General features: G+C 49.0%; 1 protein-coding gene across 3 annotated transcripts in view; it reads left to right on the top strand.

The window, feature by feature from the left end:
• NFAM1 (NFAT activating protein with ITAM motif 1) overlaps positions 1-20639 on the top strand; it is a 435839-nt gene that overhangs the window by 364355 nt on the left and 50845 nt on the right. For all 3 annotated transcript variants that reach the window (XM_069643827.1, XM_069643817.1, XM_069643808.1), the window contains one exon: positions 16155-16238. In XM_069643827.1, coding sequence (XP_069499928.1) covers positions 16155-16238 — 84 coding nt within the window. The remainder of the gene's footprint in view (positions 1-16154; positions 16239-20639) is intronic.

Here is a 20639-nt window from a genome sequence, read left to right as displayed (position 1 = left end):
GTGGTATAAGGGTTGATGGTTCTGGCACATGGGGAAAGCCCCCCATTTTCCACTTCACCTGTCTGGGACAGGGCTAGTTCTGAATTTTGTTTACTAAGCTTCCTGCCCCAGGGTGAGCATGGTCTTTCTCCCCCAACATTCCTAACATCAGACCTTAACAGTTACAGGTGGTATAGATGTTTTCTAGGGCTGGCCCTCTGCTGAGAAGATGTCACAATGAGAATGGTGATATTGGTAGGTAATTGATAGGGAAGCGCTTTTAAAGATCTAGCCGCCCTTTTGTAGATGTTTGTGAAATCCTAATTTGTGACTGTTGTGAATCCTTAGATGTCTTCACTTCTCCCTGTTGGGCAGCCCCTTCCCATGAGGCCAGGGAGGTGAGGCTGCTACCCTATAGTCCCCCTGGGGGTGGTACTCAGTGGGAGGATTACATGGGGAGAGACTCACCCCGCTAGGGACAGGGGTCAGCCATCCAAGGGAAACACAGTATTACAGCCCTCTACCCACCTCTTTTACACCCTCTTCTTTATCTTCCACTAACCTGTTACCCTGTCCCATCTATGCTTGTTGGGTTAGTAACAGACCCCCCACTACTGTGACATGGAAGAACAAGGATGACCTCATCAAATTCCTATTTAGAATACTGAGACGAGGAGGAGGCTTGGAGCCATGAGGAATCTTCCTCAGAACCTGGCTGAGTGTGCTAGACATCAAGGCACATATTTCTTTAAAGCAAAAAAGCACTGACAAGATTGACAGAACCTCCCTGGAGGTACAGCGCGTAAGTAGGATGTCCCGTTGGTGAAGGGGGCAGAGCTGCTGCCAGGTGTCTCTATATGGTCTGCCATGCACAGAACGACAGGAGGCGGCGAGAGAAGCCATCAGACCATGCAGATCTTGAGAGACACGCCCTGGAGAAACACTGCAGAGCCGCTGCGGCAAGTGTGAACATAAAAGAAGAAGAAAGGAAGCCGTCAGAGGCAAAGGAAGACATTGAGACCGGCATAGAGGATCCGGTACACCCTCAGGAGGAACAGCGGCTGCCAGGATCGTAACAGGGAATAAAAGACATTGCATAACCATGGTCTGGGACTCAAATACAGTATTGAGAAGAAACAAGAAGGGTTACTCTACTTGGCAGGATAGTGAACCGGGTATAGCAAAACCCAGATGTAGTGAAGAGAATCGGGTCTGGGAACCGCACCATGAACAGGAGGAGAGCCTCCATTTGGCAATTCCTTGTGGAAGTACCTGGCAGCATAGTGAACCAGGTCTGCCTACACGAACCAAAGAAGAAACCTGGGTCGGTGACCCATAACAAGCGAAGTGTATGAGCTATTGTGAATTGTAACAAGAAGCCTGAGAGGGGCCAGGGGAAGGGAGGCTTTCCCTCGGGCTGTGTGTAGAGAATAAAACACTGAAAATCAGACACACAAGGGACATTAACGAGGACCCCGTCTGATGACTCCTGATCCCGCACACTGGAGAGGGTGTTTAGGCCATTAACACCGCGGGTAACCAAAGTGGTCCTGCATGCGTCCCGTTCAATGAATGAAAATACTGTCCCAAGATGGTCGCCATGCATATGGAAGGCGGGGCTCCATACAGAGCCCCTCTTCCATTTCCATGGTGGCCACGGCTCAGGAGCAGAAGCCATAGCTCTCAAACTTTTTTGTCAGCAAGGCGGGTGAAAACAGCCAATATTCTTTTTGGCGGGTGAGAAGCCCATAGAAGTGAATGGGCGTATGAGGGACTTGACGGGTGATTCCACTGCTTTCAAGGCGGGTGACACCCGCCAAAAGCGGGGGAGTTGAGAGCTATGCAGAAGCGCAGCGGTGTCAGATGAGACGTTGCTGCTTAAGAAAACTGGTAAGTGGGGCGCGGTGGAGGGAACATAAAAATATTAAATATAAGGAAGGGTGGGGGGGAGGATGGTGCTACGTGCAGGGTAAGCAGCCTCCAAGTGACATGAAATGCGGGCTGTGTGAGAAAGCAATCAGGTTTCTTGGGCCTGCTCTGTCTGCTGGATGCCTTTTATTTTCTATCTGCGGCTGCTGACAGTGCATGTGCCAGCTATAAATCAATCAGGTTTCTTGGTCCTGCCGCGTCTGCTGGATGCCTTACTTTCTGTCTGAGGTTGTGTGTGGCTGTGAGGCTGTGTGTGTTTAGCCAATATCTGCTGAGCAGCATAGTGCCTGCAGAGTGAGCCTGAGCATTAATCTGCCGCTTGCGAACAGCACTTGTCTTCTCAAACACTGAGGGAGGCTGATCGCCGCTATATTACTTCTCTCACCCTCAGCAGACTGCCTGGAGCGAAGATGCCAGCGACCGTAACTTCGTAATCGGGAATTTTTTTTTTTACTTAGAAATATCTTTCTTTAATTTTCCATTTATAGAGCACACTAAGCCCTTAGGCATCAAGATGCTGTTACATGACCAGTACTCACAAAGACAGAATAAGCAGTTTAGCAATCAACATTTTCTTTTTCTTTTCTTATTTTTTTTTTTACCGTGGCCACTGCGTCCGGCAGGGTCAGACCTGTCTGGCACAGCGGCCCTAGCAGGCAGACTCCTAGTTTGCTGGTCTGAAACAAGGGTGCCGGTAAACTTGTAATGAGGCCCATTATGCCACTTTCATATTTGCACAGGATTAATTCTATCATTTATGCTTTGTCTTTTTGTAAGGCTACTAATGCAATGAGACAAGTCAAGGCAGCCTCTTATTTAGTAAATGAGTGGCAAATTAGATCATGGCATTTTAAGGCACACAGCAATCAGAAGACCCCTGCGATGTGAAAAGAATTTGGTGATTTAGACATCTGAGTAGTGGCAATTTGGTGTTGCAGATGGCACAAAAGTTCACATTTTATTTCTTTTGTGGGTCCTAGAGCCCCCTCTCTCTCTCTCGCTCTCTCTCTCGTCTTGTTTTGACCCTCTACTCTAACCCTGACGTCCCTGATCCTGCGTTAGTAGATACTGAACGTTGACCCCTGCTGTCTAGGTTCTGCCTTATTCTGATGAGGACCTAATGACCACTCAACCATTTCTATCTAAGACTCACTCGATAATTTCCTAACTGTCCCTACACTATTCATTTGTTAGTGCTCAAATTGAAATTTTTGTAGTGCCTTTCACTTACGCTGGTTTGATTCTGGCTGTCCTGTCACGTCCCCTCTCACCCCACTCTACTCTGATACTATCCTCTCACTCCTCCACGCTACTTTCCTCTTCCTTCCTCCCACCGTCCTGCTGTGGCATCAATATTTCACTCCTCCTGATCTTACCGCCACCTTTTTATATATTTTCTTTCCCCACTCCACACTACTAGTCTTGCTTCACACTACTTCTCTCCTCCTACAAACTACTACTCCCTCCTCCACCCTACTACTACCCTTCTCCACATTATTACTCCCTCCTCCATACTACTACTTCCTCCCCCACACTACTACTACTCTCTCCCCACACCACTGCTTCTTCTCACTCCAACTATGCAAAAAAGGCCCTCCGTTCACTCAGTACTATCCACTTCAAATTCACTCCTTTCTGCTCCCACTTTCCCACTCTCACTTTGGCCCGCCTCCCTTGGTCCGGTGCCCCCACCCACCAGTGAGGCAAAAAATCTGAGGCTCATCTTCGATTCTACTCTCTCCTCTTCTCACATCTCTGACATATCCAAAAAGTCCCACTACCAGATGCACCTCCTCAGAGGTATTCTGCCTTTTCTGACCTTCCTCCAGAGGCTAATTGTCTCCTGAGTCCTGGTTCTCTCCAGACTGGACTACTGCAACAGTCTCTTTCTCAAGCTTCCTACTTCTACTCTCCGACCTCTTCAACTTATCCAGAACAGAACCTCAAGACTTATCCTTGACCTCAAGTCCAGGGACTGCATCTCTCCGGCTCTGTAATTTCTCCCCATGGCTACAAGGATCAAGTTCAAGACCCTCTGCATAGTCCACAAGGCTTTCTGGGGCCGGGACCCTTACTAGCTACAATGCTCTCTGCCCAAATACTCTCCTTCTAGAGCCCTCCACTCGGTCTCCTCCAACTCTCTGTGGGTGAGCCGCTTCTCCAAACAGAGATTTGGGGGTAGATCCCTATCCTCTGAAGGTGCCTCCCTCTGGAAAAGCCTATCTACCTCTCTCTGCCTTGAGCTGGACCTCCTCAAGTTCCTGAAACTCCTCAAGACCTTCCTCTTCTCTTCCTCTTTCCCTCTCCCCTGCTAACCTCCTTCTCTTCACTTGGTTTCCTCCTTCCCTTCCCCAACCTGCTCAGTTAGCTGACTGGCCGCCTGGTGCACCTCCAGAACCTCACAGGTCCCAGGGTCCCCCGCCAGTCCTGCACTTGCCTCTGGACCTCTGCACTCTGCCTGGCACTACTGCAATATGCTCCACAAGAGGGGTAACCACTCTTTACTTTAATTTTAAGTTATTTATAGCGCAACCATGGACCTATAGGCGTAAGGGCGTGGACAGAACACAAAACACAATAACAGGGGTAGTCTGAGAAGCAGTCATAGTCTAAGATCATAAATCAAAGCTGTGTCGGACTTTATGAAAACAACGTTTTCAATTTTTTCTTTAAAACGTCTAATGAGACCTGCCCTCGCAGCTCCAGGGGGGAACAGATTCCAGGCCTTAGGGGCTGCAGAAATGAAGACTCAATTTTCTACCTTCTTAGTTCTACATCTGGGATGAATCAGATAATTCTGATTATTACACCTAAGGGTTCTGCTGTTAACCTTATTAGTGATAAGGTCTTGCAAATACGAAGCATAAGGCCCAATCTACATTTGAAGGTGATAACCAAGAGTCGGAACCGGGCTTGTGCGTCCAATGGGAGCCAGTGCAGAGAACGTCTGGCCGCCGAGACATGGTCACGGTGAGATAGTCCAACGACCACTCTAAGCGCGCCATTTTGAACAACTTGGAGTCAATTTGTAAAGCATATACCAATAGACTCCAAGTTGTTCAAAATGGCGTGGTTAGAGTGGTCGTTGTACATTGTACTATCTCGCCTTGATCATATCTTGGCGGCCAGACGTTATAAAGCGGATACCAAGTCCAACCAAAAGACTACCACAATAATCTATCTTTGTGCCAATAATTGCTCTCGCAATAGTTTCAGCATTATCCTGGGATAGAAAATGTCTGAGATGCGCCAGTAACTTAACATAGTAGACTACTGCCGAAACAAGATTACCAACATGAGCCTTCATGCTCAGCAGCTGGTCAAGAACCACTCCTAGAATTTGTTTTTTAAACTTTATTTATAGCACTTGACATTACAGAGTAGGGCAAGCATGAGGCCACACCCGGCATCCGAAAACTAATAGAAACATTTGGTGTACAACAAAAACGATCATGTATAGTAGACATTGCACCCGGTCATACAATGGGCATACAAGTGAACAGTATACAGTACATACTTGAGGTGGGGTTGGTGATGGGAGAAGAAGACCTGGAGGATCCATCAGCATCATCAGCGGACATAGAGAAGAGGTAGGAGGAGGAACGGGGACCAGACATTCCTGGGTTTGGACATTGGGGGTAGCTGAGTCACCCAAGCCTCCTCAACGTCTGAGGCCCAGGTTACAGCAGCAATCCACTGAGAGTGTGTGGGGGCCTGGGGTCTAAGCCAGCATGATAGGATACAACGTGTTGCGAGAAGCATGCAGAGTCCTGCCAATCTCCTGGAGTCTCGGCCAAGACCGGGAAAGTCATGGAACAGACATCCCATTGGGGACGGGGTGATATCATGATCCAGGATGTTGGACATTGTGGAGCAGATCTCCCCCCCAGAATTGTTCGAGAGAAGGGCAGCACCAGAGTATGTGGATATATGCCGCTTCCTTGAAGCCGCACCTGGGGAACCTAGGGGAGTGATCTGGTGATATGTGGTGTAACCTGATTGGGGTGTAGTGGAATCTTGTAAGATTTTGAATTGGATAAGCTTGAAGCGAGAATTAAATGACACTTCGTGGGTACGGGCACACACACACGCTTCCAGCACCGTCCAGTGATGTCAACCTCCAGGTCCTCTGCCAAGAGCGTTTGAGTTTATCAAATGGCAGGGTGGATTTGGATTTTAGTAGAGCATGTAGCCTGGAGAACCTCCCCCTAGATGTACTAGTGTTCATGAGTTTGGCGAGAATAGGATCGTCAGGAGGAATGATGGGAAAGCTCGGGTAACTCCTCTTAAGGACCCTACGCAAGCCTGAGTATTGTAGCCAGACCTCAGGCAAGTCCGCCCACTCCAGGAAGTTGTCCTGACATCACGGATGGATTCGAACCATGACTCTGCCCATAGGTGCGCCACAGGGGGTGGCATGGAAGGGACCCCCACGAGGAAATTCCAGAGAGGTAGACAACCATGAAAGGATGGGACATGCTAGATAGCGCCCACATTTTAGATAGAGCCAGGAACTTGGTGCCTGCCGGGTCCAAGGGGCTGCAGCTAAAACTCAGGGGGGAGGGGGGGAGAACTAGGGAGCGAATGTCCCGCCCACCGACCGTCCGCTGTTCGAGCCTGACATGTGGAGGAGGATTTGTAGTGTTGAACTAGTGTGACGCAAATTGGGCCTGGGCGACCAGCCAGTATTTCTCGAAGTTGGGAGCTCCGAAGCCACCACTGTCCATTGGAGCAGTAAGTGTATCTAGTTTGAGACGAACCGCGCCAGAGTGCCATAGGAACGTGTTAATAGTACGGCTTAGAGATTGGAAGAATTCTCTACAGGGCCAAAGTGGAAGGTTGAGAAAGCGGTAAAGGAGTTGAGGAAGCACAATCATTTTTAAGACACCGATCCTGCCGGCAAGGGAGAGCGGGAGCCTAGCCCTTCCCGAACAGCGAGTGTGGTCAAGTAAATTATTAAAGTTAGACTCGAATAGCAATTCGTGTTGTCGGGCAACCACTGTCCCCAGGTAAGTGAGTTCAGATTGAGCCCAGGTTAACCCCATGAGGTTGAGTGAGGGAAGAGTCGCGACTGTAAGAGGAAATAGTATGGATTTGGGGCAGTTTACCTTGAGCCCAGATATCTGGCCAAAGAGGACAACATCATCGAGGATTGGGGCGAGGTTGTGTTCCGGTGAGCGAATAAAAAGTAGGGAGTCATCAGCGGATAGGGATACTATGTCCGGTGTGCCCAGCATTCTCAGCCCCTGATGCGAGTGAACCTGTTGTATCCTGTCTTCTAGAGGCTCAATGGCTATGGCAAAGATCAAGGGGGAGAAAGGGCAACCCTGTCTCATGCCCCTGGTGATATGGAAGGGAGATGAACATCTGTCCTCAGCACGGACCCTGGCTATTGGTTCAGAGTATAATAATTTAACCCACAACAAAAAACGGGGACTGAAGTTACATTTAGCAAGCACACGCCAAAGATAATCCCATGAAACTGAGTCAAAAGCTTTTTGCATGTCGAGGGCCGCCGCTACTGCGTGGGTGTTGGGGTCTGTCCTGTTAATGATGTTAAATAGTCAGAATAGATGGAGACACGTGGATCTACCAGGGATGAATCCCGATTGATCTTGGTGAATAATGTGGGACATGTAGGGGTCCAAATGTAGGGTCAAGATCTTAGCATAAATCTTAACGTCACTGTTAATGAGGAAAGAGGACGATACGATTCGCACTGGGTAGGGGGTTTGCCTGGTTTGAGTAGGACAGTTATGATGGCCTCATGGAGGGAGGGCGGCTGAACGCCCGCTCGCAGGATTCCTCTCAGAGTGTCAGAAGTTGGGGGACTAGTCGCTATTTAAATTTCTTATAAAATTCTAATGGAAGGTTGTCAGAACCAGGGGCCTTACCCGAGGCTAGGAAGTCAATAGCTTTGAATATTTCCTCAGCCATGACATGGGTATCAAGCTTGTAACGAGTTTCGTTGGAGAGGACGGATAGGGGAAGGCTATCTAAGAAAGCATGCACTTCAGGAGTAGGAGCAACATCAATATTGGAGCATAAGGATTCATAGAAGGCCGAAAACTCAGCATTGATGTCCTGCGGAAGAAGGGCCAGCGACCCGTCAAATTTCTCTATAGCCGGGATATTAGGGGAGCTGGTTTCTTGGCGAAGTAGTCTGGACAACACACGGCCGGGCCGCTCACCCTCTCCATATCTCCTGGCGAGCCCAGGAGTGTTTATGAATTTCCTCTCGTGTTCAGCGTGTAGCCAAATGTATCTAATTCTGTGCCAATACTAGATAGGACTTCAGTGGAGTGCGATTGGGCGTATTGGGCCTCAAGGGATGAGAGTGCAGTTCCACTCTTTGATATGTCTCTCCGAATCAGCCCCAGGATCCCGGCTTCTTTGGAGATGGATGTGCCCCTGATGTAGGCCTTAAAAGAATCCCAGAGGGTAGCCTGCGTGTGGACCGACCCGCTATTGAGCGCAAAATACTCATCTATAGCAGATTGTAGGTCCTGATTGAATGCTGAGTCCAATAACAACAGCAGTTTCATCCTCCATGGACAGGTTTTACCTCGGGCAGAGTCCCAATCAAGGGAAATTATCACTGGTGAGTGATCTGAGTATGTCCGAGGTAGGATCGAAATGTGTGTGATGCTCCTTATGAGTATGTCGGAGGTGAGCCATCTAGCTATCCTGGAGTGTGAATCATACACTGAGGAATAAAATGATTACATGCGGGATTCAAGGTGTATGAGTCTCCATGCATCCGATATTGATAACTGGGGTAGGGAGGTCAGAATCACTTTAGCTGCACTGGAAAGTTGGCGGGGGCAGGATCCCAATCTATCCCATTCAACACTGAGGATCGTATTGAGGTCCCCACCGCATAGGATCGGGACCAGAGTGAAGCCAGCAAGAAGGGAAGCCAAATGTGTGTAAAATTCAGGATCATCAGTGTTGGGACCATGCACATTGAGAAGAATTACCTCTTTGTTCTGCAGTTTACCATAAAGCAGTACGTAACGCCCCAGCGGGTCTACGTGAGATAAGATATGTTGAAACTTAATGCTTCTATAAATCATAATCATGACACCCCTGTTCTGAATGGAGTAACTCGTGTGGTACCTCTGGGGACCCCAGTTCTTGGCAGACCTGATGCACCCTTCAGATATAGCGTGTGTCTCTTGTAAAAAAGAATCTTGACCCTGTGGCGTTCCACATATAACTGAAGGTTCCGCATCTTTTTGTAGTTTCCAAGCCCTCTCACATTCCAGCTCATGCAGACTATGGGGGTCACTCCGAGTTTGGAGGCAGCCATGGTGCTATTGGGTCCGGGTCCGGGTAGTCGGAATGGGGACTTACCGGGTCATTCCAACCTTGGAGGACCCGGTAAGTCCCCATTCTGAAAACCATTCCCCATTCCCATTCGAGCCCCCATAGGGCTCAATGGGAATGGGGAAGGAGCTAATAACAGGCCTGTTATTAGCTCCATGGTCCCTTAACGGGTCCCTTAACGGGTCCCGCTAAGGGCGGCTGGTAAAACCAGCCGGCCCTAGTGGGACCCGCTAAGGGACCTCGGAATGCGGCGGTAGGGGGTTAACGGCACCAGCATCCTTACCGGTGCCGTTAAACCCCTACCGCCGTACTCACAATGACCCTTATGTCATGATCAGCCATCAGGAAAACCAAGAGTCATGGGATCTAGTAGGTATCAGGGCAAACATCTATTGATAAGATGCGTACACCATAATAGGAGCCCACACTCCCATCCCTCCCTTCATGTCAAGCATTTTCCATTATAACTCCCCCCCCTCCCTTCCCACCCACAACCCTCTCCCAATTAGAGGAGTGTAAGCCCAACTTCTTGCAACCAAAACCAAGAACAAACCCAAGAACAGTGGCTTCATCGCCTGGGGGCTTGTGTGCCAGTGGGGCGGCATAGCTTCCTTGCTGGGGACATAATGCAGATTAACATGGTACCAATGTGACTAATGTTTAAGACTGGAGGTACAAGGTGAACATAGGGATCAAACCCTGAATGAACAATATACTCGTACAATGGCGATGAGAACAGAGAACACTCCACCAGAGAGCAGATAGGGGCACCCCGGAACAAGACGCACGCTACATAATGCAAAATAAAGTGTCCTCTCTGCCACCAAAGTAGGTGTGATCATCCTGGGGAGTGTTTGTCTATGAATTTAGATGCTTCCTCTGGGATAGTAAAGAAGAACACCTGGTTAGAGTGTTCAATCCGTAGCTTAGCTGGGTATTTAACTCCCAGTTCGTGTAGTCTCCTCTTGGCTGCTATGAAGGTTTAACGCTCCTGTGTGACGGAGATCGAGAAATCAGGGTATAGGTGGATTCTGGCTGAACCCAGTATGAGTCCCCCCTTGACTCTAGGCGCCCTAAGTAGTGTATCCCGGTCGCGGTAATTCAGAACTCTTGCAATGATGGGGTGTGGGGGTGCACCAGGTTTGGGTTTCGCTGTAAGGGCTTGATGAGCCCGCTCTATAGCAAACTGTGGAGACAGTTTAGGGGAGTCCAGCAATTGAATCAAGGTGTGTTCGATGTAGTCCTCCATGGGGCCCTCGATTCTGCCCTCGGGAATGCCGATAATGCAGAGTTTATTGTGTCTCGAGCAAGACTCGAGATCCTCATTCTTCTTAGCAACCTCAGCGACCTGCCTGGACAATGTGGCAACCTCAGTGCGGAGGGAGGTTATATCGTCCTCTGCAGTACCCACTCTGGACTCAATCTCCGTTACCCGGCCATCCTTTTTTTCCATGTGGGCCTTAATCGATGATATGGTCCCATTCATGTCATCAAGCTTAGAGTGTAAAGTGGTGAACCCTTCGCGCATGAATTCAACCATCTTCTGGGATTCTGCGGGGTCCGGAGGTGTGGATGTGGTAGGCTCAGCCTTCAGATCAGGTTCAGATGTTTTGGCTGGGGGCCTTTCGCAAACATATTGATGGAACTCTGTTTCTTGCTCCCCGCCCCCTTGGTCATGATACCGCCTGGATAACACATAATTATCATTATCTATAGCGAGTGAGAGCTCTGTGCAAGGTCACCCCAGGCGTATCCACCGGGTGTGCATCCTCCCAGGCAATGGCACCCAGTCAACCACTTGGGTAGGAGGCTAATAAATGGTGACCCCAGGGGTCTAAGATTATTGCTTAGTAATAGGTTGAGCTTGAGTGGTGGGTCCGGACCTGGGGCAGTTGTGCGCGTCAGAGCAGCCTATGATGGATAATGTGGGGATCTTGCTGGAGTAGGTTGCAGGTCTCCGGTGAGGGGCTTGACACAAGGGCCTCGTACGAGGAGTAAATGCTGCGGCACCTGGCCACGCCGGTACGCACCGGGAACTGCAAAATCAGATGCAGCTTTTACAGATGGCGGGGTAGTAACAGCTAGGCATGTGTATCCACACTGGTCATTAAGATGGTGACAGCACATCCCATGTATTCGTTGACACAGCCAGGTATGCAGTGTGTTGAGGTGTAGCGGGGAGATGGTATTATGGCCGCCAGAGTAGCATGAGGAAGCAGGTGGTAAGGTTTCAAATATGCTGGAGGGGGTCCAGTCCGTCCGCCCAGGCCAGGACCACAGCAAGCCTGAGAGGGGGCACAGAGTTTAGATCTTAGAGCCAGGAGTTCTGCGTAGTTCGTATGATTGTGTCTCCCACGTATCGGGGGGAGGAGCGGGGGGCCCCACTACCCCAACACCCCGATTAGGCACCAGGCCCTGATGTGTGTCTCATCCGACACCCACAGTATGATAAAGAATTCAGTGAGCAGTTGGGAGAGGAATAGGAACCAGCTGCAGTGGCGCTGGGTCTCAGGAGCAGACAGCCTTGGGGGGGCCCAGCTGGTCCCGGCGATGGCGCCCGTGCAGGGGGTAATTCGGTGCTACTCATTGGTGCTGCGCGTGCCAATGTTGGGACTCACCGCGTGTGCTGGAGCGTTTCGTCCTCACCGTCCGGGCTGGCCAGGGCCACTGAGTGCCAGGAGGGGGCCGGGTCCTCCAAAGCAAAGAGCGCACAGCCCCAGGGGGGAGGCCCGACCGCCCCGGCACAGATGGAAAGGAGAGAGCGCCCGCAGGCCACGTTCATCCGGCTAGGACACTATGGGCTTCAGTCCAGGGTAAGGCACGCGGGACCTCCGTGTAACCGCAGCCGCGGGGGGGGTCCTCCAAGCTGAGAGTATGGAGCAGCAGGGGGGCAGGATGACAGTGGCCCCCCAGGGGGGGCGCCGAGTGGTCGCCCTTGGCGGCACCAGCGGGCGGAGGGCCGTGGGCTCCCACCCCTCCCCCGCAGCAGGCCACACAGCCACGGAGCTACTGACAAGTGAGGCAGACGCCGCGGGTGGCTTGGGACTCCACAGCCTCCCGGCCAACCACAAAGTATAGTTTTCTCTGAGCCTGGCAGGAGTTCGGGGCCAACACTTGGGCAGCAGTGGTGGGCGGTCCAGTGGATGTGGCCCCCAGTCTTTTTTACCAGGTATCAGATGGGTGAAGGCATCAATCAGGACGAATGTCGTCGCCCAGCACGGAGCCCCTATCTAGGCGGCCATGCTCCGTCGCGCGCAACAGCGGCCCCCCCCCACTCCTAGAATTTTAACTTTCCCTGCAGGATTATTTTTACTTCCCCCAATAGAAAGCAGCTGTAGGAGGGGACAAGCTTTGCCAACATTGATGGAGTCCCCACGATCATCAACGCTGTTTTTCCTCTATTTAAGGCAAGCTTGTGACATACCATCCAGTTCTCTACCAAAGTATAAACTCTATTAAATTCATCTTCATCCTGTGAGTGAATACCGATCATAGGGATGACACACTGAGTGTCGTCTGCGTAGTTGGAAAACATTACCCCCTCCTGCTCGAAAAGGGCGAAGAAAGGGGCCATAAATATGTTGTACAAACAGGGAGAGATACACTCTCCCTGCAGCACTCCAAAATTAACTAAGACCGGTGAGGCTTCTGCCTCCTCAAAGAAACCCTGACTTTCTCAAGAAAGAACTAATCCATTGAACCACAGATGGGGAGAAGTTGGCCTGCCTCTGCCATTCTGGAAACCAGGATGGTATGGTCAACCAAATAGAATGTGGCTGACATACCTAGTGATATTAAAAGAGAAGATAGACCCTTGTCAATATGCCCCAAAAGCCTCGACTTCAGCTCCAATAGAGAGGCCTTGGTTCCAAAGCCTTGTCTGAATCCCGATTGATGGCGATTGAGGAGAGGAAACTTGTACAGATGTGGCGAGATCTGGCTGCATGCAATGCAATACGATCAAGAATTTTTAACAAAAAAGGCGTATCTGTTATGGGCCCATAGTTAAGCGGATCCTCCAAATCCAGGCGAGGTTTTTTCATAATGGCACTTAGGCCCCTGCTGGACTGGGCGCACTTGTCCCCCTCCACATCCCTTGCACTTCCTGTCCCGCTGACTTACACAACCTTGAATGTTCTAGGCCTAGCAGGTCTGCCTGTCCAGTCCTCCCTCTGTCTCCCATCCCTAGCTTGGTTGTGCGTGAAACACTCATGCATAGGCGCATTGGATGACCAACCATCAGCGCCATGTGCTTTACAAATGGTTATAACATAACATAACCACCAAGCAATCTGAAATGTACGCCAGACCAGTAATGTAGTTTATTGATCTGTAGGTTCCTTTCCCCCCTCCCTTCCCTCTTTTCTCCCCTCACCCTTTGTCAAGCACTTCTCTAGTAGAAATACCATCAGGCCTAGTACGCTAGTTATTTTTGTTAGATCATTTGGATTCTTCAAGGCCTAAGAATGATGACTGCATTCCCTTGTTCTGTTTCCGCCTTGAAGAGCTTTGAAGCACCTCACTTGTGTATAAGGGCTTTACAAATAAACAAGTACAATTATAATTATATAACCATACCTGCCAGACTGACATGCACACCCACGTAGCAGTACCACTTGCACACCCTAGCAAATGGCTCACCTGGACCACCATTCAGCTCGACAATCCACTGCTCCTTCCTTCCTCTTGCTGGTCTCTTGGTCATAATCCACTTCCACTGCAGACCTCACCCGAATAACCCACACTTCTGGCTTCCTGATCCGCCCTTATATTCCCCCATCTCTCTGGGGTTTGGACTATTTCTCTTGGCCAAGCGGGACTTTTCTTCCCCTCGCAAGACATATATGTGTGCTAGAAATGCATAATTAAGCAGCTATGCCTTGCCATCGTCCATCTCATGGGTAGGGTTGGCTCTGGATCTCTCCCTGGTAGGCCGCCCACCCCGGCTGAGAAGGGTTCCCATTCCCTCTCAACATTGGATATACACTTGCAGCCTGATTACGAGTTCGGCGGTAAGTGGTAAAATTGGCGGTAACTCTGTTACCACCATCTTTACCACTTCGCCAAATCACAGGTTTTTCCATGGAGTGGAGGATTTGCCTCCAGGAAAATCGTGAAGGTGCATCCTCCAACTCGCTGCCAAAATATCTGCAGAATTGGCAGAATTACCACAGCGTAAATTCCACTGCGCTAATTCCGCTAAAAAAGGCCCTATTGAGTCCAATGAACTCACATTAAATGAGGAATTACACCGCCACCTCCACTTGTAATCCGGTGGAAATACGCCTGACTAAATGGCTGTAACTGAAATTCGTTTGGCCGGTATTCCAGCAGATTTACCACCTGCATACGGCCCAACTCGTAATGAGGCCGTTGGTATTTAAATATGTTTCTTTAATTCATGTATCTATGGTGAAGATATTTATGTTGCATTTTTAACCATATATCTTAACTATAGGATAATGTTTGATGTATAATGTACAATGACAACATGGTTGCTCTTATGATTATAAATCGAATAAAGCCTAAATTAATTGGCTACAAATGGTAACTGTACCAGTTGGCACAAGGAGGTGTGCACGTTGTGCCGCACAAGGACGTCCAGGATGCTTGTAGTACAGCACACAGTGATGTCCAGGATGCTTGTAGCACAGCACGCATGGATGTCCAGGATGTTTGTAGTACAGCACACAGTAATGTCGAGGGTGCTTGTAGTACAGCACACAGTCATGTCCAGGGTGCTTGTAGTACAGCACACAGTGATGTCCAGGATGCTTGTAGTACAGCACACAGTGATGACCACCAGGATGCTTGTAGTACAGCACACAGTGAGGTCCAGGATGCTTGTAGTACAGCACATAGTGATGTCCAGGATGATTGTAGTACAGCACGCAGTGATATCCAGGATGCTTGTAGTACAACACGCAAAGATGCCCAGGATGCTTGTAGTACAGCACACAGTGATGTCGAGGGTGCTTCTAGTACAGCACACAGTGATGTCCAGGATGCTTGTAATACAGCACACAGTGATGACCACCAGGATGCTTGTAGTGCAGCACACAACAGTACGCAGTGATGTCCAGGATGCTTGTAGTACAGCACGCAGTAATGTCCAGGGTGCTTGTAGTACAGCACACAGTGAGGTCCAGGATGCTTGTAGTACAGCACACAGTTATGTCCAGGATGCTCGTAGTACAGCACACAGTGATGTCCAGGATGCTCGTAGCACAGCACACAGCGATGTCCAGGATGCTGCACATGCTAACTGTAATATAAACCAGGATTACATTTACCCTGGGATAGGCAGGTTGCTACAAACACTTCAAGCGTAATGCAATGCAGTCGCACAAGAAGGTGACAATCCAGAGGCCTCAGTGGTGGGCCATAATGTTTAGCCCTGTAGGTTGTGAGCTTGCCTAAAAGCAAAGGTTAGCTAGTTCCAGTAGTACAATGCCTACAACATGGCAGCACGGTAAGCTAGCAGCTTGGAGCTGTGCAATGTAGCATGTCATTTCAGAAATGTAGGTTGCTAAGCACTGGCAGGTAGCACATGTTTCATTGGTGGCCAACCTAAGTGCTGCTGCATACTGGGTCTGAGGACAGAGTTTTCTTTTCTTTTACTAAATTTAAAATCACTTGGTGACACAACAGATTTGTCTAAGTCATGAAACACTTACAATATAACACTACTTGACTTACATGTTGGAGGTACTCATAGTGGCTGGCCCACTTCCATCTGCATCTGTGTTTCCTGGCACAATCCTAAGGTATTGGTTCTGGCTGCTGAGTGGGCAGTTACAGATTTTTGGTAAGCCTTGCCCTCTCGGACACTATCCTGTCTACATCTCTGGTCACTGTAAGTGAACAATGCAGAACATCCTCCCACTCTGAGTTCTGTTGTTTTTTTCCCACTTTAGTTGCCATCAACCTCCAAATACAAGCAGAAGCGCAAGAAGAGCCCTGAAGAACCAGCCGGAGGCCAGAAGGAAGCAGCAGGCACGGTAAATGAAACATCCTTGGCTCTTGTGTGCATCGCCCACAGTGCGATGGGGAGTGCGGTGCAGTGCTGTGCGGCACCCTAGGGTCATGCAACACCACTGTGAAATAGAGGCAACAGTTCTTTGATTGTCATGTCCCAGTCTTTTTGTGGGCCACACATTTCAAAGGGGAATTCAGTGCTCAAAATCACACTGTGTCTTTTAAAGATTAATTCTTGAAAGTGGAAAACTCTGGCTATTTAGTAGACTGCTGCCACGGGTAGCCAGGATATACTGCATTCTGAAGAGGTAGAGGCACAGCACTCCTGAAACCCCCACACGTCTCCCCGTCCTGCCATTTCGAATAGCCTCGCATGTACAAGAGACGACCGTCGGAACCATTAAAATGAAATGTTAGCTTCCGTGGTGACTTCTGCGCTGTTAGTCCTCCCTTGGTGGAGCCATGGAATGTGTTAACAGAAATGGCCTGTCCTGTTCCCTCCTTGAATGGTAGAAGATTTATTTCCTTGAATGTTTTCAACTCACCATAAGATTGATGGTGTTTGTTAAACATGCCTCAACGCTCCAATCACAAGGATGTCACTGATGATGCACAGTGAGGTTGAGCCGTGTATGTGGTTGTGGCATCCTTGAGGTTTATCGGTCTTGGGCTGATACAGATATGTAAATACATTACTGCCCTATAAGACAAGGGGCCTCATTACGACCCAGGCGTTAGAGGGTTAATGGTGCCGGTGGAGCTGCCAGCGCCGTTAACCCTCTACCACCTCATTACGAGGTCTTCTCGCCGGTCCCGCTAAGGTCGTATGGTAAAACCACGTGTCCTTAGCGAGACCCGCTAGCACACCAGGGAGCTAATAACGGGCCCGTTGTTAGCATCCTCCCCATTCCCATTGAGCCCTATGGGAGCTGAAATGGGAATGGGGATTTACCGGGTCTGGGTTCCAGGAAAGGGAATTACCGGGCCCTCCAAGGTCGGAATGGCCTGGTAATTCCCCATTGCTGGAACCCGGACCCGGTACCCAGTATGGGGATAGCCTGGGCGCTAAAAGCGGCCTGGCTACCTCCATACTCGTAATGAGGCCAATGACATTAATCTCAGATGGAGCAGAAATGCAGCCTGTTCATTTAATGGCTGCATAGCCACAGGGCTTTGCTTTGGGGACTGAACTGGAGGTGATCTTACATGGAGGACTACTAGGTGGTGCAGTGACATGTGTGGCTGGCTAACTGAAATGGCCTATTCCAATCTTCCCTTCAGTGATACTTATGGGTTGACAAATGATTGGAGGGTACCTAGACCAGAGCCTGGCCAGAGGGTGGGTTGTGGCTAGAGAGGTGATCCTGATCCACTTAACTCTCCCAATGGGTCGAGGCAAGTAGGACCTCACTGGGAGATACTCCCCCTTTGGGGACAAGGACTCCTGTTCCTGTGAGGAACTCCCTACACCAACAAATGTAATTGCATACATGGGAATACCTGATAATCCTAAGAATGTGGCATGTTTGTCTTGGACTAAAGGCAATGAAAGAATAAATCCAATGGCACAAGAAGAGGAAGATGTGAGACGCATATTTAACTCTGCCAGCAGGAGACCCTGCGACTTGTAGAGAGATCGGGCACGAGGACCAAAAGCTGGAGAACCGGCATGTGCAGTTGCAGGAAGAGTCTCGGGTTGACTGATGAAGAAGCAAGCAACACGGTGGCGGCGTGGCCGCAAGCTGGAGGTGGTCGTCAGGATGCCCCAAGAACAGCGCCAATACCTCCCGTGAAGGAGCAAGGCTCGCTTCCAAACAGGTGCACCAGTGCGGTGAGGGAGTCCTACGCGGATCCGAGAATGTTACGGCGAGAAGGAGAAAGAGAGAGAGAGGGTGAGGTCGAGAAGGAGAGGGTGAGGTTGAGAAGGAGAGGGAGGGCGAGAAGGAGCGAGAGGGCAAGAATGAGGGGGAGAGAGAGAGAGAGAGAGAGAGAGAGAGAGAGAGAGCGAGAGATAGAGAAGGAGAGAGAGCGAGAGAGAGAGAACTTGCCCTATTAAGTAAGAGGTACCTGAGGGAGCAGGAGAACCGGGAGGCCTGCGAGATAACGCTATCACTCTGAGAAAACTCCTCCCAGTCACACGAACGAACAAGCAGGGCTAAAGTTATGTGATGGGAGTTGGAGTGAAATAACGATTGACTCAGAGAGGGAAGAGACTTATTATATGAAGCCATCATCTCATCCCAGTACAAAGGACGAGTGATGAATTACACAACCAATGTAAGTAAGAAGTCAAAAACCTAGAAGAGAAGGGCTGAGCTCACACAAGTATTGTAGTGCCAATAAGCAATGAGGGATCGGGGGTTCAAAGCCTGAGATCCAAATGTTCAAGAAGATGAAGATGTCTTTCCAATTTTTGCTAATTTAGTAATTCATTTATGTCCAATTAGTTTCTTTTTTAATATAAACCCGGATAAAAAACGAGAGAAACATATCTATGAAAAAACAAAGGAAGGGGTACTTCCATAGCCTCTCTTTTACACCTTTGTTGTCGCGCCTTGAAACACTTGTGTATAGGTGCGTTATAAATGCCATATCATATCAAATGGGCATCAACAAATGCAAGGATTGTCCTTCTGGGAGTCCACCTCATGTGGTTCTCATGCACACTTTGAAATTCAGAAACTGAGGGGCAAGCGGACAACCAGAAATCAGTGGTTCTAGACAAAAGGAAGGTGTTCCTCAGCTCCTTTTACCTAGTGGCTGCTCGGAATAGTTTCAATGAGCGGTGCTCCACCTCTATTAGTGCCCCCCAGAGAGAGCGTTGGCCTTTCTAGTGGTGATAGAAGTCTTGATGACAAAGGAGTAGAAAGAGAAGACAGCCGTCTGAGCAGCAATCCTACAGACTGCGCAACCTCCCTTCACTGACAAAGTACCTGGGGGTGGGTTGCGTGGCACGGGCTTACATTGCAAGATGCTACCAGTATTAGAAATGCAATTGGGTGATCAGTGTCTTAACACAAACACAGGCCATAAAATTCTGAACACCTCCTTCAAAGATTTCTCCAGAGGACGTTCAAGGAAACTTCCCACCCAATGTCATCCTCCACCTGGTACAGAAGGTTCACTCCCTATCATACCAAGTTGTAAAGTCTCAAAACAAGGAATACAACAAAGTCTTATCCATTCTGGAACTGAGGAAGGCAAAACAAATTTTAAAAAATCACATATAGAGTGATTGTTCCAATAGATCATTCCCACCAGTGCTTCAGTGGAAACAGTCCATACAATTCCACAAAACATCCAAACATAGGAGTTAGGAAGTTAGTGACCGCCACAGATTGCACTCTGGTTAAAATATGACTTCAATTAGTCCTGGAGCCTCCTCCTAAACATTCTGGCAACAAATGGACTGAGTACTCCTAGTCAGTAACTGGATGAAACCCTCAAGGTGAAAAACCAGTAGCCTGTATTGTTATCGTTGTGTTTGTGTACAACAAAGACTGTAAATATATCCCTGGAATGCTTGTTCATTGATCCACCATCAGTCTTCAATTTTCTAAAATCACAGACTTTTATAGTGCATGTTGATCCAATGCAGAAGGAGATGGAGGTGGAGGGCGAGAGGGAGAGCGGTGTTTGTGGGACGGAGAGTGGAAACATTAGAAGTGAGGGATGCTGCAGAGTCGGTGGCAGATAGAGGTGAGGAAAGAGAGAGATCAGCAGGACGAGGAAGAAAGAATATTGTGAAGAAGTTTGAGGAGACAGCAAGGATGGTGAGCGAGAGAGAGAGGGAGAGAGAGAGAGAGGGTAAGGGAGGACAAGTATTGTTTTTTGACAGAAAGAAGAAGGGAATCATAAAATGAGTGGAGAGTGGAAAGAGTATCAAGACCAGAAGGAAGCTGGGATTTTTTTCCAGCAACGTTTTGACTTCCATAAAAACGGACTAACTTTGACATCTTTAGACCTGCCATTTTATGACGTCCTTGCTCAAAAGGATAACAAACGCACTGTTTCCCATGTACAAAAAAGCAAACGGATTGGTCTCAGGGATGCCCACTTTCAAGCATAAACTCAACTGTTGAGGTTTGTGATCAACAGAAACCATTACCAATAACATGTACTTTTCTTTATTATCTTTATAATCCCATTTTATTTCCTGCTTACTTGTTTGTTGTTGAAAGACATGGCGTTGGGGAAACGGGCTTCCGAATAAGTAGCCTCACCTTGCTTGGCAGCTTCATATGATCCAAGAAAAAGATATGACCGGGCCAATAAGGTGGTCCTATAATTAACGTATATGGGAGAGCTCTTGTGGAATGTGATTGTTACTTTTGGGGATGAAAAGTATACAGAACCTCCCCTGCCATTGTAAAAGAAAGGTGTTAAGTATATATACAGGGAAAAACGATGCGCTTTTGATCGCA

This window comes from Ambystoma mexicanum, chromosome 1p (genome assembly GCF_040938575.1).
Source record: "Ambystoma mexicanum isolate Mex_15411 chromosome 1p, UKY_AmexF1_1, whole genome shotgun sequence".
Classification (NCBI taxonomy): Eukaryota; Metazoa; Chordata; class Amphibia; order Caudata; family Ambystomatidae; genus Ambystoma; species Ambystoma mexicanum.
This window is presented reverse-complemented; position numbering and strand designations above follow the sequence as displayed.